Here is an 18676-nt window from a genome sequence, read left to right as displayed (position 1 = left end):
CAATGGAATACTATTCAGCCATGAAAAGGAATGAGGTACTGTTCATGCTACGACACGGATGAATCTTGAAGACATTATGTTAAGTAAAAGTAACAAGCCACAAAAGCATACCTAACTTGTATGATACCATGTATATGAAATGTCCAAAACAGGCAAATCAACAGAGACAGAAAGTGATTGCCAGGGAATGGGGGAAGGAGGAATCAGGGCTGACTGCCAATAGGTACTGAGTTTCTTTTGGGGGTTATGGAATTGTTCTGGAATTAGTAGTGATGATTGTACAACATAAAGAATACACCGGAAAAAAAAAATTACTGAATTATATTATATATACTGAATTATATACCAAAAATGGTAACTTTTCTGGTAAGTATGAATTACATTTCAATTAAAAAAACAAGGATTCCAGACAAGATGATTTGAGGTCCTTACCTACACTAATATTCTAGAAGTGCATAATTTACTTTCTGGTCATAAACTATGCTAGGGAGGAAAGATCATACCTGCAACATTCTTTTAAACTGTGAAGGGAGGCAAAATCTACAAGAATTATAATTATTTATTATTTAAATTATTTATATGAAGCCTGTATTGAACTTTAAAAAATGTTCTAAAAATTAAATGGACTTCTTTTTAAAAAATGTTTTGAAATGTGTATACCCTTTAAGCCAGCAATCACAATTCTAGGAATTCATTTAAAATATATACCAACGAAAAGTACACTAGTATAGATATAAGTGGGTGTCCACCACAGCACTGTTCAGAATAGTAAAAAAACAGGCGACAATCTACATGTCTGCCAATAGGAAATTCCCTGGCGGTCCAGAGGTTAGGACTCAGCGCTCTCACTGCCAGGGCCCTGGATTCGATCCCTGGTCAGGGAACTAAGATCCCACAAGCCACTCAGCGTGGCCCAAAACAAAACAAAACAAAAAAACCACCACAACAAAAAAACTGGACACTCATTAAATGTCTGCCAATAGAGAGACAGTTAAATCAATTATATATATCCATATTGTTGGGTACAACACAGAATGGGTTAAGAAGAATGAAGTCAGTCTACACGTACAGACACAGAATGAACCCCATGATACATCATTAAGTGAACTAAATATGTCACAAAGCAATTACAAGAAAGGTTCTGTCAACCTAGCACATGAAAACAGTTAAATAAACTTCCTGCTATATTTGGAGTGTGTTAGGGTGGTTCAAATTAAAAATACAAACTGCCTGAAATAATGAGATTCCCTTTGGAGGACCTGGTGGCTCAATTAAAGTAAGCTCTCTTACAGACCAGTTAAAATTGAGGTCCACGTGCCTGAGGATGAGGTAAGTGCATGCCTCAGGCACCAGAATATCATGGATAAAGAAGTGGTCTTAAATACAAGCTCAAAATTGAATGTCAAATTTAATCATGGTTCATGGTTCTCCTGAGTAGGTATAATATGATTCCATTTTTATTTCTTTTCTATGAGAGTATGCACATACATGAAGAATGGGATTGGACAGAGAGGAAATTTTTCCTTTCATATTACTGTCTCTTTATTTATTTATTTTTATAAATTTATTAATTTTATTTATTATTTTTGGTTGCATTGGGTCGTCGTTGCTGCCGCGGGCTTTCTCTGGTTGTGGAGAGCGGGGGCTACCCTTTGTTGTGGCGTGCGGGCTTCTCATTGCAGTGGCTTCTCTTGTTGCGGAGCAGGGGCTCTAGGCGCGCGGGCTTCAGTAGCTGTGGCTCGCCGGCTCTAGAGCACAGGCTCAGTAGTTGTGGCAAACGGGCTTAGCTGCTCTGCAGCGTGTGGGATCTTCCCGGACCAGGGCTCGAAGCCGTGTCCCCTGCATTGGCAGGTAGATTCTTAACCACTGAGCCACCAAGGAAGCCCTACTGTCTCTTTATTTAACGAAAAACTTACGTTACTTCTATAGTTAAAAAGAATTTAAAGGGCAGAGATCTAATAAATGAAATCAGCAAGGTTGCTGAATCAAGGACAATATACAAAAATTAACTGTATTTCTATACACCAACCATAAACAATTAGGAAATTTAAAACATAATATCGGGCTTCTCTGGTGGCGCAGTGGTTGAGAGTCGCCTGCCGATGCAGGGAACACGGGTTCGTGCCTCGGTCCAGGAAGATCCCACATGCCGCGGAGCGGCCTAGGCCCATGAGCCATGGCCACTGAGCCTGTGCGTCCAGAGCCTGTGCTCCGCAACGGGAGAGGCCACAACAGTGAGAGGCCCGCGTACCGCTAAAAAAAAAAAAAAAAAAAAAAAAACCCACAACCCCCCCCCATAATATCATCTATAATAGCAAAACCTAGGAATGAATCTAATGAAAGATTTTTATGAAATGAAAAGACTTTTATGTCACTGAAACACATACTGTGTTCATAATTTGGAAGATTCAACACTGGAATGTAATCTCAAAAGAACTCCTGGCAGGTACTTTTTTGCAGAAATATACAAGATGACTTTGAAATTTATATGGAAATTCACAGGGCCAAGAATATTCAAGATAGTCATGAAGAAGAACAAAGCTGGAAACTTTTACTATTGAAAATCAAAACTTACTATAAAGCTACAATAATTAAGACAGTGTGGTATTGGTGCAATGGGATCAAACTAATCAATGGAACTGAAATGAGTCCAGGAGTACAAACTACGCATATACAATTAGTTGATTTACAACACAGGAGATACTAAAGAGCTGAGGAAAAACAATGGTCTTTTCATCAACGATGTTGTATCAACTGGATAGTCCTATGGGAAGGAAATGAATCCTGACCCCTTCCTCACAGCAACAACATCCACAAAATTCAACTCCAGGCAGACAGTAGACCTAAGCATGAATGGGCAAACAATAAAGCTGCTTACCAATGATACAAGGAAATACCTTAATGACCCTGGGCAGCCAAGTAGTTTTTATACAGGACTAGCCATAAAAGGCAAAGCCTGGTGAATTATATTACATAAAGAACTTCTGATCATTAGAAAACAGCATTAAGTGAAAGGGCAAAGAGGCCAGCCATCAAGCAGAAGGAATACACATATCTGGCAATGGACTTACACTAGAATATATTTCTAAAACTCTTACCTAGTAATAAGAGAATGGCATAGACTAAAAAAAGGCAAAAGACTTGAAGAGGCACTTCACAAAAGATGAGATCCCAGTGGCCATAGCATATGAAGAGGTGCTCAACCTCACTTGTCATTAAGGAAATGTAAATTAAAACCACAGTAAGACACCACTCCACACCCATTTCAATGGCTAAATTTACAGATGGGGGAAAAAACAAAAAATAAAAGACACCCAAACGAAATGGGACAATAATATGAAGTTCTGCTGAGAATAAGGAGTAACTGGAACTCTCATGCCCTGCTGGTAGAGGTGTAAATTGCTACAAGCACTTTGGAAACCTGTTTATTAAACTATTTATTAAAGTTGAAGGTAGATCTTATGACTCAGCAATTTGATTCCTTGGCATTTAGTCATCAGAATGCATATATATGCTCAGCAAAAGACATGTACAAGAATGTCATCGTAGCCCTATTTGTAATAGCCAAATGAAGACGATCGAAGACAACCCAAATGTCCATCAACGGTAAAATGGACAAATATATAATGGTATATTCATATAATATAATACCACACATCAACAAAAGTGAATAAACTACCACCATATGTGACGACATGAGTGACTCACACAAAGAAATGATTTACTCTATGATCCCATTTTTGTAAAGTTCAAGAAAAGACAAAACTTACCTATAGTGTTAGAAGTCAGGTGAGTGGCTACCTTTGGGGAGGGGCAGAAATTGAGAGGGGCCTGGAAGGGTCTTCTGGGGGTGTTGGTGCTATTCTACTTTCTGATCTAGGTGACGACTTACGTATTCACTTTGGGAACACTCATTGAGCTATATATGCTCGAGATCTGCGGTGACGGGCAAATCTTCTTCCTTTACATGCTCTCTCATTTTCAACAAATGGTGAGAGACCTCCGATTCTTAGGTGGAAAGAAAACCACTCGAGAGGCTGTATAAAATGCCCTGGAGAAATAGCCTAACACTTAATTTTCTAGGGCAGTACAAATAAATTTCCCAAGCTAAGTTGCTTATTTCCTGATTCAAAACATGGCTTTTTTCTGTAGAATCAGACTGAGTCACTAACAAATTCTTGTGCAGTGCAGTCACTCTTCCCCTTTTCATCTATTTGCAAAGAAATAACAGCCTGTACCAACCTCTCAAAAAACACTGAAAAATCTCAACTGCAACAGAAATAAAACCTGGGCCTATTTTCCAATTTGATTTCATTATAAAATAAGCATAGGCCAGACACGTTAAACAGTGAAAAAGAAATTATTCCTAACACAAACCAAATTACTCTATCACTTTGATCTTTTTTATGTCAAAGTTTTTGCTCACATACATTTTTAACACGTTCCAACTGTGATTACACATAGAACTGTGTAGTCTATTTCTTCTTTCAACATTATGTCAGAGAATTTTCCAGACGGTTACATAACTTTTTAAAACACTATTTTAAACAACTACATAATATCTTAACAAATGGATGTCCCACAATTTACTTAGCCCCAGTGCTGGGTATCTAGGTTTTTCTAATTTCCACCACTATAAACCACAATGTCATGGACTGCATTTTTCAAGTTATTTTACTATACTTCAGATGATTTCCTTAGGCTGGATTCTCAGATTGAAGGGAATGAACATATTCGTAGCTCTAGATATACAGTCTTTGTCAACTATTTGGTTCTATTTTGAACTCACTGCTTATGTTTAAACAAAATCCTAATAAATTCTGGACACTTACTTAAGAATTAAAATCCCTTTATGTCCAAGATAACTTGAGATGACTTACAAAATAAAGACACATAAAAAAGAAATAAAGAGAATATAAGTGGACAAATACATATAACCAGCTGAACTGGGGGCTAGCAAACTACAGCCTATAGGCCAAATCTGGCCCACCATCTATTTTTGTAAATAAAGTTAAATTGAATCGCAGTCATGCTCATTCATTTAAGCCTTGTCTATGTCTGCTTTCACGTGACAATGGCAGAGCTGAGTAGTTGTAACTCAGAGACTGGATGACCAACAAAGCCTAAAATATTTTCTCTCTGGATTTTACAGAAAAAGCTCACCAATCCCTGAACTAAACTTAACTGCAAAATTCCCCATCTATTCTGTTAAATCAACTTCTGTTTCTGGCCAGGATAGAACAATGGTGACCTGATTTCACATCCACTAGAAACAAAAACAATAACAACAAAAGCAGACATGAACATGAAACGTGAATATAAAACAAAGGTTTTTGATACAGTGACCTTAGGAAGTGAAGGACAGGGATCAGCAAGGATATAGTACACTTGAACTATCTATCACCTGAACCTGACTGACATTTACAGAGCACGCCATCCAACAACAGCAGAATACATATTATCTTTAAGGACACACGGATCATTTACCAAGACAGACTGTATTTGAAGTCATAAAACAAATCTCAATAAATTGAAAAGGACTCAAGTTATCCAAGGTATGTTCTCTGGCCACAGTGGAATTAAATTTGCAATCAGTAATACAGACATCTGGAAAACCCCTCAATATTTGGAAACTAAATCATATACTTCTAAATAACTCAGGGGTCAAAAAAAGAGAAATTAGCAAGTATTCTGAAGTGAACGTAAATGAAAATACAACATGCTTAGGGGAAATTTTATATATAAAATGCCAATATTAAAAAAAGGAAAAAAGTTTCAAATCAGTGACTTCTGTTTCAACCTTAAGTAACTAAAAAAGAAAAGCAAATCAAACCCAAAGTAAACAGAAGAAAGGAAATAAAGATCAAAGTGAAATCAATGAAACAGAAAACAGAAAAATAGAGAAAGTCAATAATAGCTGGTTCTCTGTGAACAATAAAACTGACAGACCTCTAAGCAAACTGAGCAGGAAAAAGAGAGAAGACACAAATTACCACTATCAGAAATGAGACAGGGGACCCACCTTCAGACTCTACAAATAGAAAAGGAAAGTAAAGGAATATGATGAATAACTTTACGCCTATAAATCCAATAACTTAGATGAAATTCCTTGAAAAAACAAAGCAGTAAAGTTCCTCCAAGAAGAAAGAGATAACCTAAATAGCCCTATATGTATTAGAGAAATAGAAATTTTAGTTAAACAAATCTTCCTAAAGAGAAAACTCCAGGTCCAGATGGCTCCACTGGTGAATTCCACCAAACATTTAACGAAAAAATAATATCAATACTACACAAACTCTGGGGACTTCCCTGGTGGCGCAGTAGTTAAGAATCCGCCTGCCAATGTAGGGTACACGGGTTCGAGCCCTGGTCCGGGAAGGTCCCACATGCCGTGAAGCAACTAAGCCCGCAAGCCACAACTACTGAGCCTGCACTCTAGAGCCCGTGAGCCACAACTACTGTGCCTACGTGCCACAGCTACCGAAGCCCACGTGCCTAGAGCCTGTGCTCCGCAGCAAGAGAAGCCACTGCAATGAGAAGCCCACTCACCGCAACGAAGAGTAGCCCTCGATAGCCGCAACTAGAGAAAGCCCGTGCGCAGCAGTGAAGACCCAACGCAGTCAAAAATAAATAAATAAATTTATTTAAAAAAAAAATACTATACAAACTCTTACAGAAAACGGAAGAAGAGTAAATACTTCCCAACTCATCCTATGAAGCCAATGTTACCCTGATACCAAAACCAGGCAAACATATGACAAGAAAACCACCTATCAAAATCCCTCATGTACACAGAGGCAAAAAATTCTACACAAAAGTTTAGCAAATACTACCTCATAACCAAGTAAGGTTTATCTCAGGAATACAAGTTGGCTCAGTAACTAAAAAGCAGTCAAGTCCCAGGTCCACAGATTTAAAGAACTGCAGAGCTGGGAGAGACCTTAGGGCTCGTCAACCTGAACCCTTTTGTTTTATAAATGAAGAGCTGAGGCTGACAGAGCCAAGGTCACATAACTGATTAAGTATAGTATGATGGCCTGGGTGTTAGAAAGTCCTGGGTTTGAATCCCAACTCTGGCTCCTATGGACTTGCGCATGTAACAGCTTCTCCAAACTTCATTATCCTCATCTGCTAAATGGTGATAATGATGGCTTCTGCATCGCAGGTTGGTTGTGAGGGTTAAGTAAGATAACATATCTGAAGCACTCCCAACAAACCTTAACTACTGCTACCATCAGCACCACTGCCTATTACCACCATATCTGGATTCTGAGGACACGGAGTTTAAGTTAGAAGCAAAGGACAGAAACTATGCAGCTTACGCTTAGCAGACACTCCCTTGAAACCATCTACACCCAAAAACCCCATCAAAGAGGGAGTCAGACTATTGTTTGATTTGCCATTTCTGTTTCTGGCCCGGGGTCTCCTGGGAACCAAAACCTCTTTACCGAGTGGCCTGTTTCCTTGTTTTACAGCCACCGTTTGTTTTCTCCCAATTACCTGCTTTCCTGTCCACAGCGGACAGGGCTTCAGGATGGCAGGAGGAAAGAGCTTCACACGCCCCACTCTGTCTGTGAGTCCTCGGTACACCAGCTCCATATATTGCTCCCGGCTGAAAAAGCAGCCTCGAATGGTCATGTTGGCACCCGAAACCATGTGATCTTGGATCAGCCCTGCCAATGGCTGGCCATCCTACAAACCAAAACAGATAAGAGGAGAACAAAGAAAAAACTGAAGTCGCATTCTATGCCTAATCCTGTGCTTGGGAGCTGCCCGCTAGCAACAGCCCTCCTTCACATCCCCGTACTGTCCTGTCTCTGAGCCGCACCAGGCTGGTGCTTGGGCTTCCCATCTTGAGAGCAAACTGCCTACCAGAGCACATGACCAGGGCTTCCTGACCAGCTCCCACCTTTGCCTTTTGCCCACTGTTCTGTATCAAAACTGCTGCAAATTCATCCAGGCCCCCAGCCTTTTCTCCATAATCCTATCTGTTTCTAGTTACTCCAGCATATTTCTGGCATTTATGCATACATTTGGTCTGGCTGCTGTTGGCTGTGTCCTTGTTTTTATACTTTGGTTTTACGCTTTGGTATTTTTCACACATTTCTGGCCTGGTTCTCCTCTAAATCAGTCATCCATTCAACAAATATTTATTGAGAGCCTACTGTATGCCTAGGCACTGGGTTAGACCTTTAATCTACTCCAGTGGCCCAAGCAGACACGATCCTTCCTGATGAGAAAGAGCTAGACAGTAAACAAATGACTGGACAGATACATTATCACAAAGAGTTTTAAATACGGGAGGAAAATAACAGGATGGGTCATCACATAGATTTGGGGTGAGGAGGTTGGTCAGGAATGGTCTCTCTGAGGGGCAGTATTGCAGCTTGGCCTGAGGAGTGACTTGGAGTGGGCCAGCGCAGGGAGGGTGGGGTTCGGGCAGAGGTTCCTCAAGAGGGTTGTGGAGGGCTTTGACGTGTGTGACTGCAGAAGGAAAGAATGCCTGCTGTCAGCGTCTCTTCATACTGTAGCACGTATTCATGGTAGGCTGTTATTTACCAGATGTCAAAACAAGGCCCTTTATGAAAGCCCCAGTTGGGTGGGTACCTTCATCTTTCCACAGCCGTTCTGATCCCCAGCCTCCTGCACCCTATCTGCAGGTGTGCATTCATGGCAACATAAGGCACACTAAAGTAAACATAGCTGTGCCCACTGACATTCTCTAAGAAGCAGTTTTTGCAACCTTTTCAATGTTTATGGGAACTTGAGAAATATCTGTGCCTTGGATCTACAGATTGTTATCATTTGCTTATTTGTTAAATACTGTCCAATGTTATGTCCATGTTTCACAACTAAGGAACTCACAAGTGCAGCCATGGAGAAGCGCCAGGAATTTAACCACATGCACTAATTCAAAGGCTAAAAAGGATGCTTGTTAAACAGTCTCAATACTGTGGCAACGGGCTTTACGTAAACTCAAAGATAATCATTACAGATGGGCTGAATAGGTGGTGCAGACGGAAGGCAAGATCGGATGGGGCACGCGGCCCTTCTTACGAAGGCTCTGAGTTATGAACATGAATAAAAAACTACACTCTGTGTCTTGTTCCAAAGACAAGGTCTTATTTTGCTTAGAGGAAAAACCCAAAACAGTATTAGGCATTTGACTCATCCCACAGTCTTTGGGGGCAGATATAGATTTTCCCTTTTGCTTTTTTCCTTTAAAGAACATAATTATAAGTTATGGGATCTAGTCAGTGCCTTCTCTCTCCATCCATACTTTTCCATGACTAAAAAATTACCTTAATGGCTAAATTGCTTTCAATGCAATAATCATGAATTCTAGGGAGGAATACTGATTAAAGCAATTTACTAAGGGTCTACTTATAATTCTGAATTTCCTAAATCTGCTTAGGATCAGAAAGACCATCTCTGAATCAAAAACCCAGGTAATTGTCAGCTATCCTATTCCACCTAATATCACAGCAAAATGACATTAAAATTGATGTCTTTGGTCAGGATGCTTTGAGAATTAGGGTATTCTGTGACTTGAATTTCGTAGCTAAGTCAAAGTCTGGAAACTATGTCTCAAGCCTTGTTAAAAAAACTTCCATGAAGCATTGGCCCTCAATAGAGACAACAAACAGAAGAAAAAAATAGAATCCACACAGAAACATGTAAATGAAAAGTGTAACTGTTTTCTTGGAACAGAAACAGCTAAAGTTCCATTCCTCTCCTATTTTAAGTAAGAAGACAACCTCCAACCCTGTTAAACACATATAACCAACAACAAAATGAACTTAAATCGGGGACTATGGTTAGTCAAGGAAGAGAACCTAGAAATAGAGAAGAAACAGAATAATGAACAAAGGGAAACAGAAACAAAGGGAAATAAAGACACGCCAAGAAAAATTACCCAAAAATGGCTTAGGAAAACCAGCTCTTGTCCTTTTAGGACTTTGCCAACAAAGTACATGTTTCATTTTTATAACCATTAGCAAAAAAATAACGATTCCACCTCGGCATTCACACTGAGGACGAAACAAAATTTATCAAGAATCAGAAGCTCTTTACCTCTGACAAAAGAAATTGTCTGAGGGAATTTCCTGGCGGTCCAGTGGTTAGGACTCTGCATTTTCACTGCTGAGGACGCGGGTTCAATCCCTGGTTGGGGACCTAAGATCCCAACACACCGCACAGAATGGCCAAAAAAAAAAAAATTTATCTGAAAGTAAAGTGAACCCTCAGGTCATCCCCTAGAAGTTGTTTTTTGTTTTTACTCTTTAAGAATTTCGTTTACTGATATAAGCTTACTGATCTGTGTTCTCCCTGTCTCCTGACCTAAAACTCATAGGCAGGTGAGCATATGAGGAGGCACATCTGGATTTTACATAGTCCAGCCCCGCGCAGGACATGCCGTGAGCAATGAGGTCGCCTATTCTACCTTATTCAATCAAAATCAAGTATAGCAAATCCAAATTCATTGGTCTGAGAACTTCGGAGCACCCCAACCTCCATGCGGCTAGAGTCCAGAGGTCACTCTGCCGGCAAAAAGATGAACCACCTGCTGCTCGCTGGTAGTATCCCCTGTGGTGAAATGTGACACTCCCTTTAGAGAGCCAGACAGCCGGTTCAGTCCTGGGAACCCCTCACTGCCACGTGCCCTCAGCCAGGCCCAGCCTCGCCTGTCAGCGGGGCTAATCACACACGAGGCTGAGCACACAGGCTTGGGGGGTCAACGGTGCTGGGTTCAAGTCCCAGCTTCGTCACTGGCTGGCAAGTCACTCACCGGTGTTTCCTCATCTGAAAATTGCACCCACCTCCTAAGGCTGCCGTGAGGACTAAGTGAGAACGTTTGCCAACCGCTCAGAGCAGTGCCTGAGGCACAGGGAGCGCTCAGCAGACGGTGGCAAAGCCACCACCGTCATAGCTACCATGGATATGATTTACATAAAAAGACAAAAAGCCAATTTTCTAATTAATCAAATTATTTCCTTCTAATTATTTCTTCTTTTTCTTTTAATTATTAGTAAAATCATTACTAATTGCTAGTAAAATTATTAGTAAAAATTAACCAAATTATTTCTTCTAATTTCTGGGGGACCTGAGTGGGCCCCTAAACCCCTCCTGCCTATTGTCAGCCCCTTCACTCACCAACAGCCAGCTAAGGTGGGTGGAGAAGGGAAAGAAAGTTATATTCAAATAACTGAGTCCAGGATGAAGCCACAGTGGTGTGTCTGGTAGGCAACAAGGCTGGGACACTCGGACCCTGGCCACCTGCCTGATTCCCCAGGTGGGACTTGACGGGGGAAGAGAAGTTCCCAGGAGGAGAGGTTACTAATCGATGAGGGACATCTCCGAGCAGCCTCTGGTGCTTCCTGGGTGCAGAGGTCTCCCTCTCTTCTGTGGAAGGGCAGCAGGGCCCGCACAGCCGAAAAGAACAAGCCACAAGGATCTGGGAGTTCCTGGCCCTTCCTCCTCCTCAGCTCTGTGCCCTTCGGTAAGTTACACCATTTTTTTTTTTTTTTTTTTTTTGCTGCGCCGCGCTGCATGTGGGATCTTAGTTCCCCGACCAGAGATGCAAGCTGCACCTCTTGCAATGCAAGCAAGCAGTCTTAACCACTGGACCGACAGGGAAGTCCCTACACCGTTTCTTCATGTGTAAATGCGGACGTTAGTAGTACCTTCCCCAAGGAGTGCGGGGAGGAAGAAGGGAGAGGCCTCCAACGTGCTTTGTAGTGTCTGACACTGAAAAAGTGTTTGGCAAACGGTAGCCATAGTTCTTTATTATTATTACTACTCCACACTGCAGCCCAAATGAACGATGTATCATTGTGAATCACTGTGACGCAAACGGCTCATAAAGGAAGGGATTCACAGAGGAGATTCCTCATGGGCTGGAGGGGAATTTCACCTGGACCCTTGGGGTTACGTTGTCTCTTAAAACTCCTGCTTGTCCAGACTCAAAGGATCAGAGTCATCTGTGGACCTCGGGGACCCTCACAGCTGGGATGCTAATGCTTGCCAGAGGCTAATAAGTTGTCGAATCCAAACAGACTGGAAGACAAGACCTATTATGCAGCTACTAACCTCAGCGCTCTGGGATGACTGTTACAACTTCTTTCCTGCCACCTTAAGGGGCAGCAAGAGAGAACCCTTTCCCTGCCTCTAGCCACTAGAGAGCTGAAGACCCCACCCGGAAGAAGCCAAGACCTTCTGTTCCACATGTCCCTGCCCTAGAGCCACCCACTGACTCCAGGAGCTGGCAAGGGCCCGGACCTGGACTGCCAAGTTGTGCTGGCGATGACCATGGAACCGCCTCAAGGTCAGACCTACCTTGGGAACGAGGTACTGCTGATCCGTGCAGGCCAGGATGTAGGCCTCGGCCCGGCCCAGTTCACTCTGAGGGAAGTGGGCGTTCATCTCGTCTCCATCAAAGTCGGCGTTGTAGGCCTTGCAGTTGGCATAGTGGAGCCGCAGGACTTTCTCCTCGGGCAGGATGCGGGCGCGATGCGCCTGGATGGAGGGCCTGTGCAGGGTGGGCTGTCGGTTCAGGAGGAGAATGTCCCCATTCTTCACGTGCCGGCATACCTGGGGGCACAGGAGAGAACAGGGTGAGCAGCAGCGACTTCGGCAACATCGCTACTATTCCAAGGGCTCACCTTGGCCTGGGCTGGGTGTGCCTTCTGTCTGTCTCAGGTTTTATTCAACTAAATAAAAGGAGAACTTTTAGTCTGGATTGAAAGCCTAGAAATCTTTGAGAAATAGCTACTAAGCCCCTCTGGTACTCTGAGAAATAGCTGCTAGCCCAGCAGAGTCCTGTCCTGGCTCTGGGCACAGAGGCATATGCCAATGAGGCTACAGGCTCCTGTCCAGTAATCTCTGTCTTCTTCAGAGATGCATAACCTTTCCGGAGTTTGAATTCCTCTGCGAATTAATCTGAAGAAAGAAAGAGACACATCTGAAGACAGCATATCTACATATAACCATAAAACTCCTGGTCTGCCAGATCTAGAAGGATCTGGCAGACCTCTAGAATCCCCGCCAGGGCCACATCTGAGTATATTATTTGAAACGTGAATTCCACGTTTTAGAAATACTTGCCCAACAGAGCAAGTCCAGCAGAGCCAGGACTGAAACACAGGGTTCCTGATTCCCAGTTCAATGCTCTCTGCAAATGTTTTATTGCACTTAAAAATTAATAGTAAGTTTAAATTGCATGGTCTTCTGGGAAAGCAATTTCACAATAGATTTTAAAACATTTAAAACTTACTTCCTTTTGTCAACGCAAGGTTCTAAGAATGTGCATGTTTATGCAGCAGTGTTAACAGTGGCAAGAACTGGGAAAAACCTGGCTGCCCCACAGAATGGGCATTGGTGGCTAAATCATGGTATGTACTATGGAATATTATGTAATGATGAAAAAGGATGACTTAACCCTATAATAGTCCTAAAGCGATGGCAATAATGTATTCCGGTAAAAGAGAAACAATCCAGGTGCCATCTAAGGTGATAGGATGAGGCAATTTAAAACCCAACCCAGGGGCCTCCCCTGGCAGTCCAGTGGTTAAAAGACTCCAGGCTTTCAGTGCAGGGTGCGTGGGTTCTTAGAGAACTAAGATCCCACATGCCACGCAGCACGGCCAAAAAATAAATAAATAAAACCCAACCCAACTCTACGGGCTTATATACCTAAGGGAAAAGGGCACTTAGATCCTCACTGAGCTGTTTCTATGCTCTCCTTGAGGCAGGGACACACGGGAGGAAGAGTAAGGCACAGATCACCACCTTTACCTTTATACGTCTTAGTGATGTTCGTGTTACAACGAGCGTGTACTACTTCTATGAAATTTCTTTAAAAGATCTTCAACTATTTCTAAAGAAAGCAAGAAAAACTGCACAAGTGATGCTTACTGTGGGGGAAAGCACAGAAAATACAGACAAACTTAAAGAAGAGAATGAAAACCACAAGTAACTTTTACTCCTTAAAGACAACCAACGCTCACGCTTTTTTGTTCCTTACCAATATCAATATGCCACTGGTCACGTCCTCCTGACAGAACACCTCCTCCCACAAAGCTGACTTTAGTATAAGGCCCTTAATCTTATGCTATATTAATTACTGGGCTTCCCAAATGATGAACAGAGACGCCACTTTAAAAAACAAATGCAGGGTTCCCTGGTGGCACAGTGGCTGAGAGTCCGCCTGCCGATGCAGGAGACACGGGTTCGTGCCCCGGTCCGGGAAGATCCCACATGTCGCAGAGCAGCTGGGCCCGTGAGCCATGGCCGCTGAACCTGCGTGTCCGGAGCCTGTGCTCCGCAACGGGAGAGTCCACAACAGTGAGAGGCCCGCGTACCGCAAAAAAACCCCCAAAAAACAAAAAAAAAACAAATGCATTGGAATTCCCTGGCGGTCCAGTGGTTAGGACTCCACGCTCTCACTGCGGGGGTCTGGGTTCAAGCCCTGGTCGGGGAACTAAGACCCCACAAGCCTTGCGGCACGGCCAAAAAAATTTTTAAAATAATAAAATAAAAAAACAAATGCATGAGGCAACTGCTACCCCAATCATTCTGCAGGCTGCCCTTAGCAGCCCAGAGGAATTGTGGAGACTCAGTGAGGTCTCCCCCCATCCCAAGTCTCCCCTAAATTATCCAGCAGATAACTGGTTGGGGGGAAACAAATTACTCCAAGTCTGGTTTCTTCTTATGTCGTCCACATTATGAAGTTGTATCAGAAAGCTGGCTGCAGAAAGAGGCTAGAGGTCAACAAGAGATGCTCCCCACCCACCTCCCCGCATCCGTTTGGCTGGGCTGACAGTGTCCTCCAACTCAGGGAAGCAGGGAGCACACCCCTCAAATTCTAAAAGGCAGTCCTAAAAGCAGCTAGCGGGGAGGCAGTCTCTCTGCTCCCAAGGAAATCAAACCCATCCTCCCCCCACCCCCATGTCTGTGTTTCCAAGGAGACCTGGATTCTGAGGATTCCCGGGAGTGGCTGCCTAGGGCACGTCACGGAGCCTGAACTGACTTTCAAGGTCTATTTCTTTAGCTTCTCAAGGAAGAAACTGCCGGGACCTGTGGCTTGGGTCCCAAACCCCGGGCTCGCCTCGGATCTGAGTCTCGAAAATTCGAGACATCCTCCAGCGTAAGCAAACCCCACAGCTGGGAAGGCTCGCAGGCCCGGCCAGCAGGCACCAGCCAATCCAAACAGAAGCCCTGGAGCACAGGGTGCTCCCCTCGCCAACCCAAACCTGAGGCCCTTCCTTTCTCTTGTCTCTAAATAAATACCGCAGCGAAAATTAGTGTGCCCCAGTGCCCGGGTCAGAGTTCCCAGGGGCAGAGCCGGAGCCAAAGAGCTGCTCCTGGCTGACTGCTGGGCCGGGAAATGAGGCTTGGCCGCCCTGCCCACTTTCTACTCCATTTACCAGGCCCAGGAGAAGGGGCAGAGACTTCACCCCTCCCAGGGGAAATGGCTTCTTCCACTCCCCCCTCCCCCTTCTCATCTAACCTGCAGTTTGTCCTTTCCTGGACCTGGGTCTGTCCCCCCCAGTCACGTCACCCAGCCCTTTGGCCCAGGTCCTGATCTAATGTGTTCCACAGGAACACAGTAACCAAAAAATTACTTTACAAATTACAAATGAATTGTAAATGCACACATATCGACTACATATATAAACCTTACATATAACATCATTGAGATTTTTGGAAACTAAAGATAATCACCTTTAGACCCCAGGTCCCAACATAAGCACCACTTTTGTTTCATAAGTTCCCTTCCTGTCTTTGCCCCAGGGCCACATCCTCAGGTCAAATGTGGCCCTCACACCTCAGAGCCTCCTGCGTCTCATCCTGGACCCGTCCAGTCCACAGGGGTTTCCCAAGTGCCTCCTACATGCTGGGTGCTGGGGAGAGTGGAGGGCCGAACACCTGCCCTGTCCTCACGGGGTTTAGGAACTCGAGGTCAGTCAGATGGGGGTACCTGGAGTGACAACATAACGCAATGAGGGGTGGGGGGGGTGAGGTGGGACACACCGTGGGGGGGGGACCCCATTCATGTTGTAAAAGTGGCCAACTGCAGGCCACCTGCTTTTGCAACTAGAGTTTTTTGGAACACAGCCGTCCCCGTTGACTTTGTACTGCCGTGGCGGCTTTCACGCTACATAGGCGGGGCTGAGCAGCTGCAACAGAGACCGTGTGGCCCGCAAAGCCTAAGGTATTTACTGTCTGGCCCTTGGTTGAAAAAGGCTGTGGACCCCTGCCCTAGAGGAACGAAGGCTTTGCAGAAGGACGAGTGGGCCATGGCTGGGGAGTGTCGGGGAGGACAGAGTATTCCCGGCAGGGACGGCAAGTTCAAGGCCTGAAGGGGAGAAAGAGGCCCACATCGATGGGACGCCGAGAGGTGGGGCTGGGAGACAAGGCAGGGACAGTGTGCTTGGGATGTGAACTTAGGCTGGGGGACAGGCCACTGGGCCAACCTCACTCAATCTCCCGGCTGCTGAGAACTCATTTCCGTCGCTTCCCACGAGCTGACCTGAGTGTGCAGTGAGGCCAACCTGCCCTCTCCTAAGCCCACCCCCAGCCCCACAGACGTAACAAGGCCACGGGAAGGAAGCTCCCCTGCGTGCCTGCCCATCCTCACTCCCCACTAATGTCAGAAACCCCCGTATCCTTTTGCTTTTGCTCCAGTCACAGATGAAGCTACTGCTTCGCTGCCTCATCACAAAGGCCCTGAAGCCCAGCTCCCCCCACTTTGTTCCAATGGCTCTCCTGGGTCACACGTGACCTTCATGTGGACAAATCTGCATCTTCCTTCCGTTTCCTCGCTCTTCTTAAACTTCATATTTAACTCCATAAACACCTACTAAGTGCCTCTGGGAGATGCAAACATACTCTGGGGCTGGTCTTGACCGGGAAGAACCCCCCCAGCGCAGGTGGGAGACAGAGGCAGATACCGAGAGCGAGCCCTCTCTCCCTCGGCGTCCTCCCCTACCTTCCTCCTGCTTCCACAGGTGTCCCCACTGCATTTTCTCTCTGTTGTACTTTGTGCTCAAAGAGTTTAACTCGGATAATTTCATTTTTTTTTTTTTTTGACTGCCCCACGTGACTTGCGGGCTCTTAGTTTCCCGACTAGGGATGGAACCCGTGCCCCCCTGCAGTAGAAGCTCGGAGTCCTAACCCCTGGACTGGCAGGGAATTCCTGATGATTTCATTTCTTAACTCTATGCCCCCCTAACCTAAGTGCCACATTTCTACCTTTTACGGGAGACTAGCTAGCCCTTAGATTCTCCACCGTGACCTCTGTTCAGAAGGACCCGGACACACCTCCTTCCAGGGCACTGGAAACCACGCTTCCTTCTCACCTTCTCTCTTTTACAGCCCTGACACCCAGCCTACAGCCAAGCCCCCCTACTTCAAGGTCCCCTTGAAACACACCCTGCTTTCACCCTCGGTTCCCCTGCAGCCCCCGGGCTGGCCCTCAACTGCCCCCGGTGACTCCAAACTCGCCCTGCATGCCTACCCTGCCCACAGCCCTCTTTGCTTCTCCAGCTTCATGCGGGTAAAGTCACTGTCCCCCGTCGCTATTCCCTTGTGTCCACCACGCCACTCAGCAGCGGTGACACATTTATGGTCTCATTCCCTGGGGGTGCCCCTACCAGGCCGTCCACCCCGAGACAGCAGGATCTCATCCACGGTGCCTGGCAGAGTACCTGACCCCACTCTGCTCTCTTCTCTCAATTTTTTTCTCAAAATGTCCTACTGTGAGACTGTTTCACATGCTCGACTTGAGTTAGTAGGAAGATTACCAGTGTTTGCCTTGCTTCACCATAAATTATGAAAAACACACCTTGATTTCTCCTGCATCTTTCTCACAGCTCCTAGCAAAACACTAGGCACTTAAAAATGGCAGAATAGTCCCGTGAGCCTGAACACAAACCTCACTTAATGCACGAGAAAAAAAACAAAACAGGTGATTAGATTTGCGTCTGCATGTGCCCCCTGCCACCAAACCAGGAAACGCATGGTCTGTTCCTGCTTGACCGCAGGACAGTGGTGAGATGGAGAGGAAGCAAGAGGACAGGACGTGGTGAAGAGCAGCGGGGACCAATGGTCACCGTGACGAGGCTTCCTCTCCCCCTCTGTCCTCCAACCAAAGTTCCTTCAAGGACCAGTGGTCCTCTGTAGAGCTCAAACCCACTAAAGAGAAGACCTAGTCGGCCACTGGGTCTGGATGTGTCAGAGGGCAAGAGGAGGTCTAACAAGCGTGCAAGTGGGTGCGGGAGACACACTCAGTCATCCCCTGACTCTGGGCAGTCACCATAAATTAATCCCAAATCCAGTCCATTTCACTCTAGCAACTTCTGCCACTGTTGCCTGGTTAGCCGTTATTTGCTATACCCCTCCCAGCAGGAATGGTTATTATTTGACACAGACACAAGTGATGTCACCCACCCATCTGTCCTCAGCAGACATTGCTAATCCATCATATACTCTTTCCGGTGAAGCCCAGATAAAGCCTCAGGATCCCTTAACCCAGTACTACAGGCAAGAACTAGCAGTCCCCCGGAAGTGAAGTATCAGATGAAACCTGTCAGTTTTCAGTTATCAGACACAGAATGTTCCCTTCCTTTAGGGCAGTTCTCAAACTTTAGCATGCAGAGGAACCCTCTGCAGAGCT

At 44.9% G+C, this 18676-nt stretch overlaps 1 protein-coding gene across 3 annotated transcripts in view; it reads right to left on the bottom strand.

Annotated features, from left to right (window-relative positions):
* Positions 1-18676, bottom strand: part of POLR1A (RNA polymerase I subunit A) — a 76433-nt gene that overhangs the window by 31523 nt on the left and 26234 nt on the right. For all 3 annotated transcript variants that reach the window (XM_027129153.1, XM_027129154.1, XM_027129155.1), the window contains exons 13-14: positions 12337-12591; positions 7501-7692 (exon numbers count right to left, since the gene is read on the bottom strand). In XM_027129153.1, coding sequence (XP_026984954.1) covers positions 7501-7692; positions 12337-12591 — 447 coding nt within the window. The remainder of the gene's footprint in view (positions 1-7500; positions 7693-12336; positions 12592-18676) is intronic.

The sequence above is a fragment of the Aethalodelphis obliquidens genome, unplaced genomic scaffold (assembly GCF_003676395.1).
Source record: "Aethalodelphis obliquidens isolate GAN/ISIS:26980383/991018 unplaced genomic scaffold, ASM367639v1 scaffold35, whole genome shotgun sequence".
NCBI classification, from domain to species: Eukaryota; Metazoa; Chordata; class Mammalia; order Artiodactyla; family Delphinidae; genus Aethalodelphis; species Aethalodelphis obliquidens.
Note: the sequence above shows the minus strand (reverse complement) of the source record. Positions and strands in the feature narration are given on the sequence as shown.